The sequence below is a fragment of the Convolutriloba macropyga genome, chromosome 4, assembly GCF_964194025.1.
Source record: "Convolutriloba macropyga chromosome 4, txConMacr16.3, whole genome shotgun sequence".
NCBI classification, from domain to species: domain Eukaryota; kingdom Metazoa; phylum Xenacoelomorpha; order Acoela; family Convolutidae; genus Convolutriloba; species Convolutriloba macropyga.
Genome location: NC_134471.1, coordinates 35871707 through 35885931, shown reverse-complemented (window position 1 = coordinate 35885931; position 14225 = coordinate 35871707). Strand labels below are relative to the sequence as shown.

Here is a 14225-nt window from a genome sequence, read left to right as displayed (position 1 = left end):
TGAACATACTTCTGTTTCTTAGAGAGAGGCTACAGGGGCTACTATCAACACCAATAAGCATTAGAGGTGGTAACTAAGACTTATAGGAACGACGTTCAAATAGCGGGCATCTAAAATTGGGCTTTATGGGTTTATCCCGTTTCTATTTCTGACTTCAATTTTTTATACCGACTCTGTTCATTTTGAATTGCTTCGCTTAGCAACTGATGTTCAAATTCACTTTTAGCAGAATGAGAGAAGAGAGAAACTAGCCCAGAGAAGTCAAAAAGATTTCACGCAAAATGTCGAAAAAGCGGCAAAATGGTAAAGCGAAAAAAAGTTTGACGAAGTAAAAAAAAAAACATAGCCGGAAGAATTCCGGAAACGACTCGAAGTGAAAATCTATTTAACCGCCATCCAACTACTCATCAGAAAGAACTTGCCTCCACTATTTTATGATTTTCTCAAAACCAAACCATAAAAAAAGTAAAAACAAAAAAATCAAATCTGGTAAAATATGATAAATCTGATCAAATTTTGTCATAACTTGAGATCCCGAAATAACTATCTCTGCCAAAATTACTTCATCAAAACAACTAGTACTTATCAACTAGTACTTACTAAAACCTCTTAAGTGAATGTTTTAAAAATACTTGAGGCCAAATTATGAAAAAAAGCTCTTGAAAACAACTTGCACTAAAAACTGGAAAAAGTTAGTAAATTTCTCATTACAAAAGCATATAAATCCAAAGAAAAAATTTTTTTCAGCCTATAGGGCATCCATATGCGCGCAAAACAATAGACAAGTCATAATAGTCTAAAAAGCTTGTCTCAAAAAACACAAAAAAAACTAAAAACTGCAAAAAAAAATTAAGAAAAATAGTTCCCATTTTCGCCATTTTTTGTCATAATTCTCAACAAGATGATTCATATCCAAAATAGCCGATAATTATTACCAAACAACTAGAACAACTATTATGAACCCTAAACTTCCACAAATGCCATTAAAAAATTAAGGAATAGAAACGGCATTGAAAAACAAATTCAACAAAAAAACTATAAAAACTAAATGAGTTTTTTTAATAGCATAAGGAAACATAAAGCCGAAAAAGGTTCCTTTGTAATTAGAGCAATAAAAAACTCGCAAAGCAATGGGCAAGTTATAATAGGGTGGGTAAGACACTTGTGTAAGATTTGAAAAAAAAAGAAACATACCCGGCAGATTGCCGGAAAATAGCCGCCGTTGATTCCAATAAGCATGATTGGGATTGAAATAACAGAAGATATTGAAAAAAAAAAGATTTTTGTACAAAAACATTTTTTTAAGTCCTATTTATTTTGGTGGCATTTCGTAGTTGAACATACTTCTGTTTCTTAGAGAGAGGCTACAGGGGCTACTATCAATAACAATAAGCGTTAGAGAGAGGTAACTAATACTTATAGGACCGACGTTCAAATAGCGGGCATCTAAAATTGGGCTTTATGGGTTTATCACGTTTCTATTTCTGACTTCAATTTTTTATACTGACTCTGTTCATTTTGAATTGCTTTGCTGAGCAACTGATGTTCAAAATCACTTTTAGCAGAATGAGAGAAGAGGGAAACTAGCCTAGAGAAGTCAGAAAGATTTCACGCAAAATGTTGAACAGGCGGCAAAATGAGGTAAAGCGAAACATTTTTTTATTCGACGAAGTAAAAAAAAAATAGGAGCGCTATAATAGCCGGCTGAGAAGATGAGGGCGGCTATTAAAAACTGCAAAAAATGAGAAAAATGTTTTAAAATTTCTCAATTTTTTGGTCATTTTTCCTTAGAAAAAAATTATTTATACCAAAAAAAACTTTAGTCATATGGTATCTAACAACTCCCTAAGTAACAAGCTTCTATTCAAATCCCACTTAAAGCAGTAAAACAAAAAAAAAACAGGTAAAACTCATTAAATTTCGTCTAAAACTCAGCAAAACTGATCAAAAACCTCCAAATTAGCATTAAAAATCAAATTAACTACTTGAAACCTTCAATTCCTATCAAAACAAACCTAAAACCAATACAATATCATAGTCAAACCTCATAACCATCAAAAGTTTTTTAAAGCCGCACGTGAACAAAAAAATTTCGCTCGCTTAGAGAAAATTTTTTCACACATCAATTTCTCGCTCTCTCAAAAACAGCGGTATGAATAAAAACCACTCTCTTTTCGCTCCGCTCTTCAATTTTGTTCAGCACCAAAATCACTCCACGCGTTTCATTTTTTCACGCGTTTCATTTCCCGCCTCAAAATTCACTCCAATAAAATTGATTAAAAAAAAAGGACTTCTCCAATACTCCTCGAGTCGTAAAAAATACGAGCGCAATAATAGCCGGCTGAGAAGATGAGGGCGGCTATTAAAAATGATATTGTTCCCTCTTTACAATTTTTATTACACGTTTTTGTTCACTCTTCTCAATAATAGGCCCACATATTAAATCCAACAACTCAAATGACTTCAAGACCCAGTTTCATTTTTAGCGAAAATAAAGTAGCATTTGTTTTTTTGCTTAATAAATACGTCATTATACATTTGACTGGGTTTTAATCAGATTCGGGGGATTAAGAGTATCTGTTAGTAATTCTAAATTGCTGGCATAATATTGCAGATGGAGAAAATCAGCTGAAAAATTTACCTGGGTTGACGCAACTGTGGCCGGGTTCAGAACACGGTCAACAGCTGCACTAATGCTACTACAAGTACTCCCCGAGTTAATGGTGCAGCTATTGATAGATTGTGTCGTCAAATCCGAATTTGAAGTTGTGACATCAGAAAGCGATATGAATCCTGCAAGACACGCAGCTGTATTGCTGCTCAGATCAGTGTCGAAAAGCTGTTCTTTACTAGTTGCAGTTACAAATGAAACATCACTAGGTGAGGGTTCCGGGTGGACTACTTGAGTCGTTAGATCCTCGCACTCATAACCGGCTTCGTTGATAGGACTGGGATATGCTGATTCGTCGGGATTTGAAGAGACTCCACTCGCGGTATCCGAGCAGATTCCAGCAAACGATGTCGATGGGGCAGTTCCGTTCGAAATTGAAAGTTTCGGAACTTTTGAACTGCCTTCACCATCTGTTGATATTGCTATTTTAGTATCGACTGGTTGAGATTTGATTGCCGGTGAAGTCGCCGTGATGCCATTCAATTTTGGAGAAGAAACAGTTCTACTTCTGTCTATCTGCACGGCTAAAAACAATGAAATTAAAACTTAGACGCAAGGTTTAGTACTGGTAACTCAAATCGCTGGTAACTCGAGTTTCAATTTCCTATGTAGTAATTTTAGCTTTAACGGACGAATAAAAAGAATCGCATTCTGGATTGATCATTGTTTGAAAAGCAGGCTAGGAGTGAGCAGCGATTACAATTAAAACACAACATGAAAAGGGCAAACTATAGATACAATAAGATTAAATGAATTAATTAAATTGTTTGCACAGGGCAGAAAGGTCCGTTTGGAGGGGGGGGGGGGTGGACAATGGGAGTGTTGATGGGGGTGACTAAGGGGGGTCAACCTTTTTTGAGATAAATAACCGCCCTTCACACCATGAAATTGTCTCCTCAAAACAATTTTGGTGAATCGCATTCAGAGATTGATTAGACGGCAGGTTCTAACAGAACTTATTGCTATCCGAGAGCTCGAGAGCTACCTGTTTATACCGTTTTTGGGTACGAAAACTCAAATGTGTCAGACAAAAATTGGCCAGGCGATAATCGCATAAAAAAGACCACAGGACTAATATAATTGCTAAAAACTTCGGTTGAGAGCAATTAAAAAGCCTTCTCTTTCTCTATAATAATACTCATTTTAATTGAATGTTTCTACCCGGGTCAACGATCATACAACTTTCTTTGATTTCGTACTAGGTCATATATGATTCTTAGTAATCATACTAGGTCATATATGATTTGTATGAATTCTTGGTAGTCATACAAGTACCATATATGATTTCCTAGAAATCATACAAGGATCATACAAAAAAATTCAAAGACTTAAAACTGTATAATTTTGATTTTCCATTGAAGTTGAAAAAATTTCTTGGATTTCATACAAGGTCATATATGACACATAGTGCATTGACTGGTGCCACAAATTCTCGTATAATGTAGTCAGAGGACTTATTAAATTATTATATCGCATTTGCAATCCCCGTTTGATTCTTTGTGTGCGCTTAAGGAATAACTTTGTGGTTTAAACGTATTCAGAAAACGAATTGGACGTGATACGCATTTTTTTCTTGATTAATTTTTTTTTATAAATGAGCATGTATAAGTATAAACTGGCTTCAGAGTATGTCAAAAATTTTGTTATTTGTTTGGACTTACTCTTTTATTTTGTGCCCAACTTGCAATTTTTTTGGTACGTTAGGGTTTTTTGGCGGATCACAATGTGATGCCGGGGTATCATATAGGTGATGCCTACCGAATAAAAACAAAAAAAACATAAATGGGTAAAGATTTTCGAAAAATAGATGTATGATTCTTGGTATTCGTACTAGGATCATATATGATTTCTTGGTAATCATACAAAGATCATATATGATTTCTTGGGTTTCATACAAGGATCGTACTAAGAAATCAAGTATGGACAGTATGAAATCATATATGATCCTTGTATGAAATCAAAGAAACTTCAACCCGGGTATCAATTGTATCGTAAAGAGGACGCCAGTAGAGCCGAACGAGCGAACAGCAGAATGCCAAAGAATGAGATTTAAAGCCTAATATTTCCGATTGGTTTATCTTAAATTCATTATTTTAAAAACATTTTTGTGAAAAAAATACAAAATAGCGTAACGAAGATCTATCTGTGATCGCAATCAAGCCCCCCCCCCCCCCGTCAGGAAAGGTCAAGTTCAGCGCAACCCGACCGAACACCATAGAAAATTAAGGGACGACTCCTGATTAATTCGCCATTTCATTTCATTTTTCTCATTCGGCTCTGCGCCCGTTCGGCTCTAACTCCTAGCTCCGGGTCGTAACTCATATCTTCAGTCAATTGGATAATCACCCAGAGCTTTCGGTCAGTTGCTTATTAACACAATGGGCACATGCTTGCTCATTGAAGTTTTAAAGGTCGATCAGTGCTCAAAATTAAGAAACGTAGACCAGATCATAACTGACCTTCTATTCTCATCCCTGCTGCTAAACATTTTTGGAATCTACAGTACTGACAACGATTGCGGTTGTTCCTGTCCACAATACACTTTTGCTCTGCCCTACAAACGTAGTCCAGATTGCGTCGCACTGATCGCTTGAAGAAGCCTTTGCAGCCCTCGCAGCTAGACACTTTGTAATGCCGACCTAAACGTATTGAGTCTAACTCAGAATATAATATAATACCATTGAAATGAAATTGCCACAAAATGTTCCAAAAGTGAAAAACATAAGAAGGTAAGTCATGAAAAAGAAGAGAGGTCACAAAAAAATCCCTCGATTTCTGACATCTAAAGAAAAAGATACCATCTCCAATATCAAACTACTGCCACCCTTGGCCCACTAACTTGCTTTCGATCGAAAACACGTAGAGAAAAACACGATAAAACTTTACAACCTATTTTCTTCTCAGTTTCAAAAAAATGTAATTTGGTCTTCGATTTCATCACTTAAACTCAATAAACTCAAATGATGAACTCAGATCCAAAAGAGAACGATTAGCTTAATACTAACGAAATTTAGCATTGACTCCAACAAATTTCCATAAATTAATGCTCTAGGTTTTTCTTTTTTAATTCTCTTTTTTCATCCAGAAGGTATTCACTAGACTTTGTAGAATGAATTCTGAATGAATCTTTGTAAAATTTGTAGAATGAACTCTGACTCCCATTAGGTTAAAACATTGAGTAAGGTAGTCCAGATGTCGTATGTAAAAATCCTTCCTTCGTCTTACTATTGTTTAGGTTATAGGTTAACTCGACTTCATTCGATTGCCAATAATATTGGGTTTCAGTATTTTCATTCATACATCAACAGGAATAAAGAAAAATTCTTTTGCTTTTATTCAAGCCATCTCATTTCTTTAAGCTGGTAATCCAAACTGTTAATTCAATTATCTTAAAACTTAAAACTTTTAAAATCTTACTATCAAGATTAACCACTAACATTTTTATGATTTTTTATGACTATTTTAACCACGCAGCCTCCACTACAAGCGAGTCATTTTCAGCGTTTATTCTCATAATTTGATCAATATTTAAATCTACAACTTTGAAGTCAGAAAAACTCGCTGGGGAGACATTTTCACAAAACTGCTAAAATTCGTGATATTAAATTAAAAACTAATGCATTGCCTTTAGAAACTTTGCTGAGCCCTATAATCAGACTCTAGAGGATTTTCTTTGGCCTATGAGGCTGGCAAAACTTGAAAAAATGAGAAGTTTTCAAAAATCTGGAAAAACTGCAAGTTTTATCAAAATTGCTAGAATTTGTGATTTTAAAACGTTGGAAACAATTCCATGGCCAAGAAAAAAAAAATATCTGTCATGTAATCCATCTGCAAGACTTAAAAAACTTTCGTTGGCCGCGTTAAATTGGATTTAAAATCAGTTTTCAGGGTTAACAACAATAACAAATTTGCTTTGAACAAGCTCGTTGACGCTGAGTCTTATTCTAACCACTGTTTCCTACATAGATCTTCCTGCATAATTTTTTTAAATTTTGAGATCACTTCCAGACCATATACTTCAACCGATGAGTGATCAATATTGAAATCTACAACTTCTAAGTCGAATCCTAGCAATTAACGGGTTTCGAATGGTGATCGTGCATAACCTTTTAGACTTCATCAAAAACTTCAGTTGGGTATGTTTTAAGTCTTTGTAATTGATATCGACACATGACCCAAGAGCAGTTTTCCTGCATCTCCAGAAGTGAAGGTGAAGTGTCGGCAGCAGAAAAACTCCCGTTGAAAAGAAAGAAAAATTCGCTGAGCTGAAAAACATCCCGCCAGTGAATGAGCTTCTAAGCTAAAAAATCGAGCACGATACAATAAGTACTTTCAACTCTCTTCAGTCACGCATCATGTATACATGATTAACCAATGAACCTATTAGTGCCCGAACGCTGCCCTGTTTGGAAGCGAAAACAACTTGAAATGTTCCTCGAAAAGACGTTCGTGATTTCAAAAGAATTCGCACAAATTGGCGTAAGTTTGCATTCCTTGCTGCTAACTTTGCTATCAATGGGCAAAAAATTGCCATATTCAATTACCACAAGCTCTTTGCTTTCCATCAATTTGAACTAATGACTCTTTTGAGTAAAACTATTGAACCTATGCAGCAAAAATTTTCGATTTGACTGAAATTGTACCTTTTTTTACCTCTCAGGAGTTTTCAATAAAAAAACCGTTGCGAAAGAAACATCGGCTGCACAAACTTCCAGTCTATCATTTTTCTTCATTTCTCACCTATGCGTTTAAAAAGCAGTGGAGTAAAGCTGGAAAACTTCTACTGCACGAAATTTTGTTTTGATTATATTTCCTCGCTTTTCGCTCCCCTGCAATACCAGAAAATACAAAGTAGATTGTCGGAAAAAAGCCAACAATGAGTCCCATAACCACGATTGGGATTGAAAGAACAGAAAAAAGGAAATAACTGATTGATGTAAAAAGTTTTTTTTTAATGCAAACTAATTTGATTTCATTTTTTGTTTGAAATAATCCTGTTACTAATGAGAGCATACAAGGGCTAGAATCAAAGCGAACAAGCATTAGAGATAATAGCATCAATTAGCGAAGAAGGAAACTCGCCTGAAGTCAAAATGATATCACGCAAACTGTTGGAAAAATTAGACTTCATTAAAAACTTCAGTTGGGTTTTTTTAAGGTCTTTGTAATTGATATCAACACATGACCCAAGAGAACCCTTCCTGCATCTCCAGAAAAGAAGGTGAAGTGTGGGTTGCAGAAAGAATCCGGTTGAAAAGAAAGAAAAATTCGCTAAAAAATATCCAGCGAGTGAATGAGCTTCTAAGCTAAAAAAAAATCAAGCACGATACATTAAGTACTTTTAATTCTACAGTCACGCATCATGTAAACATGATTACCGAATGATCTTATTGGTGCCCGAACGCTGCCCTGTTTGGAAGCGAAAACAACTTGAAATGTTCCTCGAAAAGTTGTTCGTTATTTCAAAAGAATTCGTACAAATTTGCGTAAGTTTGCATTCCTTGCTACTAACTTTGCTATCAATGGGCAAAAGCTTGCCATATTCAATTACCACAAGCTTTTTGCTTTCCATCAATTTGAACTAATGACTCTTTTGAGTAAAACTATTGAACCTATGGAGCAAAAATTTTCGATTTGACTGAAATTGTACCTTTTTTTGCCTCTCAGGAGTTTTCAAAAAAAACCGTTGCGAAAGAAACATCGGCTGCACAAACTTCCAGTCTATCATTTTTCATCATTTCTCACCTATGCATTTAAAAAGCAGTGGAGTAAAGCTGGAAAACTTCTACTGCACGAAATTTTGTTTTGACTAAAATTACTCGCTTTTCGCTCCCCTGCAATACCAGAAAACACAAAGTAGATTGTCGGAAAAAAGCCGCCAGTGATTCCCATAACCACAATTGGGATTGAAAGAACAGAAAAAGGAAATAACTGATTAAAGAATTTTTAAATGCGAACTAATTTAATTTCATTTTTTGTTTGAAATAATCCTGTTACTAATGAGAGCATACAAGGGCTAGCATCAAAGCCAACAAGCATTCGAGATGTTAGCATCAATGAGCGAAGAACGAAACTCGCCTTAAGTCAAAAAGATTTCACGCAAACAAAATGTTGGAAAAATTAGACTTCATTAAACACTTCAGATGGGTTTTTTAAGGTCTTTGTAAGTGATATCGACACATGACCCAAGAGAACACTTCCTGCATCTCCCCAGAAAGACTCCGGTGGAAAAGAAAGAAAAATTCGCTGAAAAATATCCAGCGAGTGAATGAACTTCTAAGCTAAAAAAAAATCCAGCAGGATACATTAAGTACTTTCAACTCTCTACAGTCACGCATCATGTATATATGATTACCGAATGAACTTATTGATGCCCAAACGCTGCCCTGTTTGGAAGCGAAATTAAATTAAAATGTTCCCCGAAAATTTGTTCGTGATTTTAAAAAAAATTGTACAAATTTGCGTAAGTTTGCATTCCTTGCTGCTAATTTGCTATAAATGGGCGAAAGCTTGCCATATTCGCTTACAAGCTCTTTGCATTCCATAAATTTGAACTAATGACTCTTGAGTAAAACTACTGCACCTATGCTGCAAAAAATTTTGATTTGACTGAAATTCTACCTTTTTAGCCTCTCAGGAGTTTTCAATAAAAAAACCGTTGCGAAAAAAAATCGGCTGCACAAACTTCCAATTTATCGATTTTTCTTCATTTCTCACCTGTGCATTTAAAAAGCAGTGGAGTAAAGCTGGAAAACATATACAGCACGAAATTTTGTTTTGACTATAGTTACTCGCATTTCGCTCCCTCGCAATACTAAAAATACAAATTAAATTGTCGGAAAAAGCCACCAATGATTCCCATAATCACATTTGGGATTGAAAGAATAAAAAAAGGAAAAAACTGATTGATGTAAAAAAGCTGTTTTTTAAAGTACGAACTAATTTGATTTAATTTTTTGTTTCAAATAATCCTGTAACTAATGAGAGCATACAAGGGCTAGCTAGCATCAAAGCCAACAAGCATTAGAGATGTTAGCACTATTGAGCAGAGAACGAAACTCGCCTGAAGAAATCAAAAATTTTTCACGCAAAATTTTGGAATTGGACATAATGAGGTAAAGCGAAACGAATTTTCATTCGATGAAGTAAAAAAAACTTCAGAATCAGAAATAATGTACCTGATTCAAAATACTCATTAACTCGCGCACAAGCCTTGAAGAGATTTATTAATTTTGATACTTTTTATTTGGTCTCTTTGTTAAAACAGTTCTGTCATGAAAAAACTTTTAATTTCGTCTCTTTCTGTCTTGTTAAAACAGAGTTCTGTCATGTAACCCATCTGCATGACTTAGAGAAGTTTCGCTGGCCACTAAAGTTCGTTAAACTCAGAATATGACAAAAAAAAAATTTAAAACAATTGCAGATTTTAACAAAATCTTGATATTCATATTTTAAGTGATACTAAATATTAAAATTAAATATCTTAAATGATATTAACATTTCATTGTACCTATTTCAAGCGTTAAATAGTTTCACTGGCTCATAAAGCTCGATAAAATTGGAACATAAAAATTTTCAAACATTTGAAAAAAACTAAAATTGCTAAAACAGTATTAAAATATTTATAACCAATCCAGTAACAATAGCAACTATGCAGAAACTAATTATCAAACCCTAGAGAAGGCTCCTGGGGCAATGGGGCCAGAAAAAATCGCTGGTGAAATATTTTAAAAACTGCTAAAATTCGTGATACTAAATCAATAACTATTGCATTGCCTTCAGAAACTATGCTGAGACCTAGTATCAGACTCTAGAGGAATTTCTTTGGCCTTTGAGGCTGGCGAAACCTTAAAAAATGAGAAGTTTTCAAAAAAAAACTGGAAAAACTGCAAGTTTTATCAAAACTGCTAAAATTTATGATATTAAAACGTTGGAAACAATTCCATGGCCAAGAAAAAAAATTTATCTGTCATGTAACCCGCCTGCAAGACTTAAAAAAAATTTCGTTGGCCGCTTTGAATTAGTTTTAAAATCAGTTTCTATGTTGAACAACAATAACAAATTTGCTTTCAACAAGCTCATTGACGCTGAGTCTCATTCTAACCAAAGTTTCCTACATAGATTTTCCTGCGCAAATTTTTTAATTTTGTGTTCATTTCGAGGATATATTCTTCAATCGATCAAAATTCCCGTCTCATTGCTTTCCATTCGTTAGAATTGATAATTCCTTTGAGTAAAGCTGTGTGAGCTGCTCATCTCAAAAATTTCACATTGACCAAACTTTCTAGCATTTCACTCTCCGAACAACTTGAACGATTTTTTGGAAAAACAGAATTGTTAATATTATATTGTCAATAGCTTGTCTTAAGAAAATACTTGCATATGGAAATCTATACAACCAAGATTTCCCGATCATTGCTTTTCATGCAATTGAACTAAAGATTCCTTCGAGTAAAACTGCGTGAGATACTCAGCTCAAATATCCATATTAACCTAATTTCGAGCTTTCCAATCACTGATCAATTTAATAACTCTATTGAGAAAAACAAGTATTAAACTTATGCAGTAGGAAACTTGACGCTAGTCATTCATAATTCATAAGGATTCTTTTGAGTATAACTACGTCTGCCATCGTAGTAGACCTTTGATCAAGAACAATTAACCTCATCCGATCGTCATAACGTTCGATCATCATTCAGTCGCGCGTTTGATCAAGAAAAGAAAAAATAATTCTGAATTACATAATCGCTCTGCTCGATGAGCTCCAGAGCGAGAAAGCCAAGCAGGATGCACTGTTCAAGTATATTTGACTATCCACAGTGATCATCGTGTGTACACGATTATAGAAGAAACTCATGGGAACACTCATAACTTGAAAGACCTCCTCGCTTATAGGCGAACGACACTTTGATTGAAATAAAAAAAATGGTTAGTTTGTATTGATCTCAAACTTTACCGTAGTTCATATTAATAGTGTCGTAAAATTTCTAATAGCTGAACTCAAAACAAATGCTTCCATTTCCTGCCGGTTTAAATGCAGGCTGAACAACAATTACCACGTTGATTTCAACAAGCTAATTGACACTGAATATCATTCCAACCTCAAAACTAGTTTTGGGTAAATTTTTAATTTTGAGTTTACTTCCAGGACATATGGAAGTCGATACTTCATTCCACTAAAATTCCCTGCACATTGCTTGTCATTCATTTGAACCGAAGATTCCTTAAAGTTAAACTGCGTGAGCTTCTCAGCTCAATTTTCCATATCGACAAAACTTTCTAGCATTCCACTCCCCGACCAAACAATAAGTCTTCGAGAGAACTCAATTGTTAAACTTATACTGTAGGAAACTTGACACTAGTCACTCCTCGATGATTTTAAATAAAGATTCTCGAGCACAACTGCGCAAGCCAATTTTGTGAAATTTTGATTGTGATAAATTATCCTCACCGTTCGCTCACTTATCAGTTTACGTTAAAGACAGTTTCCAGTAAAACTGGAGACCTAAATAATTTCTAATTTACCCCAGTAGCTACACTAATCACATTACGTCAAATTTTCCGCTATATTTTTTCCTCACTAAATGAAAATGACTCTCGGGGAAATGGCGACCTTAGGCTTTGCAAATTTTAATTAACAGGTTCCAAATGTTCACTCCGCAATCAATATTCATACCAGAGTGAATATTTGCACATCTTTTTTATGTCAATCAACGATTTCTTTTTGGTTTCATAACTGTTTCCAAAATGATTCGATTCTTTTTATCGATTCATAACTGTGGAACGCTCATTTTTTGAACTAGCATTAAAAAAGTTGAGATACTGGAGTTCTAAAAAAAATAGTATACATCTCAACAGCATACGAACATGGAGGTCTGAACAGGGACATGCTTATTGAACAATTTTAAGAAACCGCTTTTTCGAGTATCTAAAGAAATTTCTACAACTACAACTTTTCGATGGATATCGCAGTTTTCAACAATAAGCTTGAAGTGTTAGTTCCCGTTATGCCTATTTTGCTGACAATTTCATGAATATTTTTGTTCACAACATAGGAGAACTTCTGTCAGTCAATTTCTGTAAGTTGATCTCTTAGAGCTCTGATGAAACTGATACGGGGTCGAAATATTAAGTAAGAACGCATCTTACTAAAATTGACATTGATCTGCTCATGACAAATGAAAAATGGCTAGATCTTTGGCAGTCGGCAATAGTTCGGAACAGTCAGAACTGAGTTTTAATAATTCAAATGCAACAGTCATGTTTATTATTTTCTTATACAGTGTTAAAATACAGTGTTTCAACTCTCCTATTTTTTAGCACTCACCCGACGATCTATCCCCACACACGACGCAGGGCTCATCGTTTGATCTCTGAGGAGTACCTGAATAAGCATTCGAGCAACTATTGATGCTGGACATAACTTTATCGATATTCATATTCAGCCAGTTATCCGCCGACAAGGTGCTCTCAGCTATTGATAAAGTTGACTCCACTTTTGGAAGTTCAGAGGATTCTGACTTGGGCATAAAAGATGCTAATTCCGGATCTGGTGAAAATTCTGAGTTCAAAAGAGAGTCCAAAGTCTTGTCAATGGCCTGGAGAGCCATGGCTATCGGTGGCTGGGACGTCGATTCTGATTCAGAAGCATCTGCCTAAAAATTTGCAAGACAAATAAATAATTCGCAATGTTTTATGCCTTTAATGGTGTAAATGGTCAATTACAGTTTTGAGTAAATAATCAATTACGTTTTGTGATTCAATTCGTCTTTAGTTGCAATATATAAAACATTATTTAAATCTATATGCAACACAATGGATCAGGTTAACAATCAGGTGTTCGTTACGCCATTGCTTGAGCTCTCCATCAACTGCTCTTTTAAAAAATAGTTCGGACCTGAACTAGGTAAGATTTCAACTCATCAAAGATAAAAATGAGTTGCAAAATAAACCTCCAATAGTGTAAAATAACTGACCTGTTCGTTGTTTCCATCTGAAGACGAGAGATCTTCAGCTTTAATCACCACTCCATTCAATTCAGGCATTCTTCTTCTCTGTTCTAATTTACGGTAAACTATGTACAAAAAGAAAGCTCAGTTAAGAATCATTTCTCAGCAATTGGGTCGAACGAGGTCGCGCGCGATTTTTGAAAATCTTTTATTGTGCAGCCTAACTATAACGGCGCCCTCGTACACAATACTTGGTGACCCGCTATTCTACATATATTACCTGAAAAATGAATCTAATGAGGATGACCTAAATAGTACACATTACAGCACACGTGCTCTGCCTGCCATAAGACCTATTTGTAACCCGGTCAATAGTCAATTGTAGACACACTTTCTCCAACAAGCACTCATACTAGCTCTTCTCTGTATACAATAAAAGATTTCTGTTACAACGGCACTGTTGTGCAACGAAATTAATACAAGTTATCGACGCTCTCAAGGAAGCGGTTTCGATGTGTGGATATACCAATCGGACTAGAAAAACAAAATAAACATGAACATCATAACAGCTTTCATTTGACCTCCTTCTGTACAAAGCTTGTCAA

General features: G+C 35.1%; 1 protein-coding gene across 1 annotated transcript in view; it reads right to left on the bottom strand.

Annotated features, from left to right (window-relative positions):
* Positions 1-13933, bottom strand: part of LOC142337642 (nuclear receptor subfamily 2 group C member 2-like) — a 36664-nt gene extending 22731 nt beyond the window's left edge. The window contains exons 1-4 of the mRNA XM_075387026.1: positions 13648-13933; positions 12999-13326; positions 5131-5310; positions 2642-3195 (exon numbers count right to left, since the gene is read on the bottom strand). Coding sequence (XP_075243141.1) covers positions 2642-3195; positions 5131-5310; positions 12999-13326; positions 13648-13716 — 1131 coding nt within the window. The 5' untranslated portion in view covers positions 13717-13933. The remainder of the gene's footprint in view (positions 1-2641; positions 3196-5130; positions 5311-12998; positions 13327-13647) is intronic.
* Positions 13934-14225: the final 292 nt, after the last annotated feature.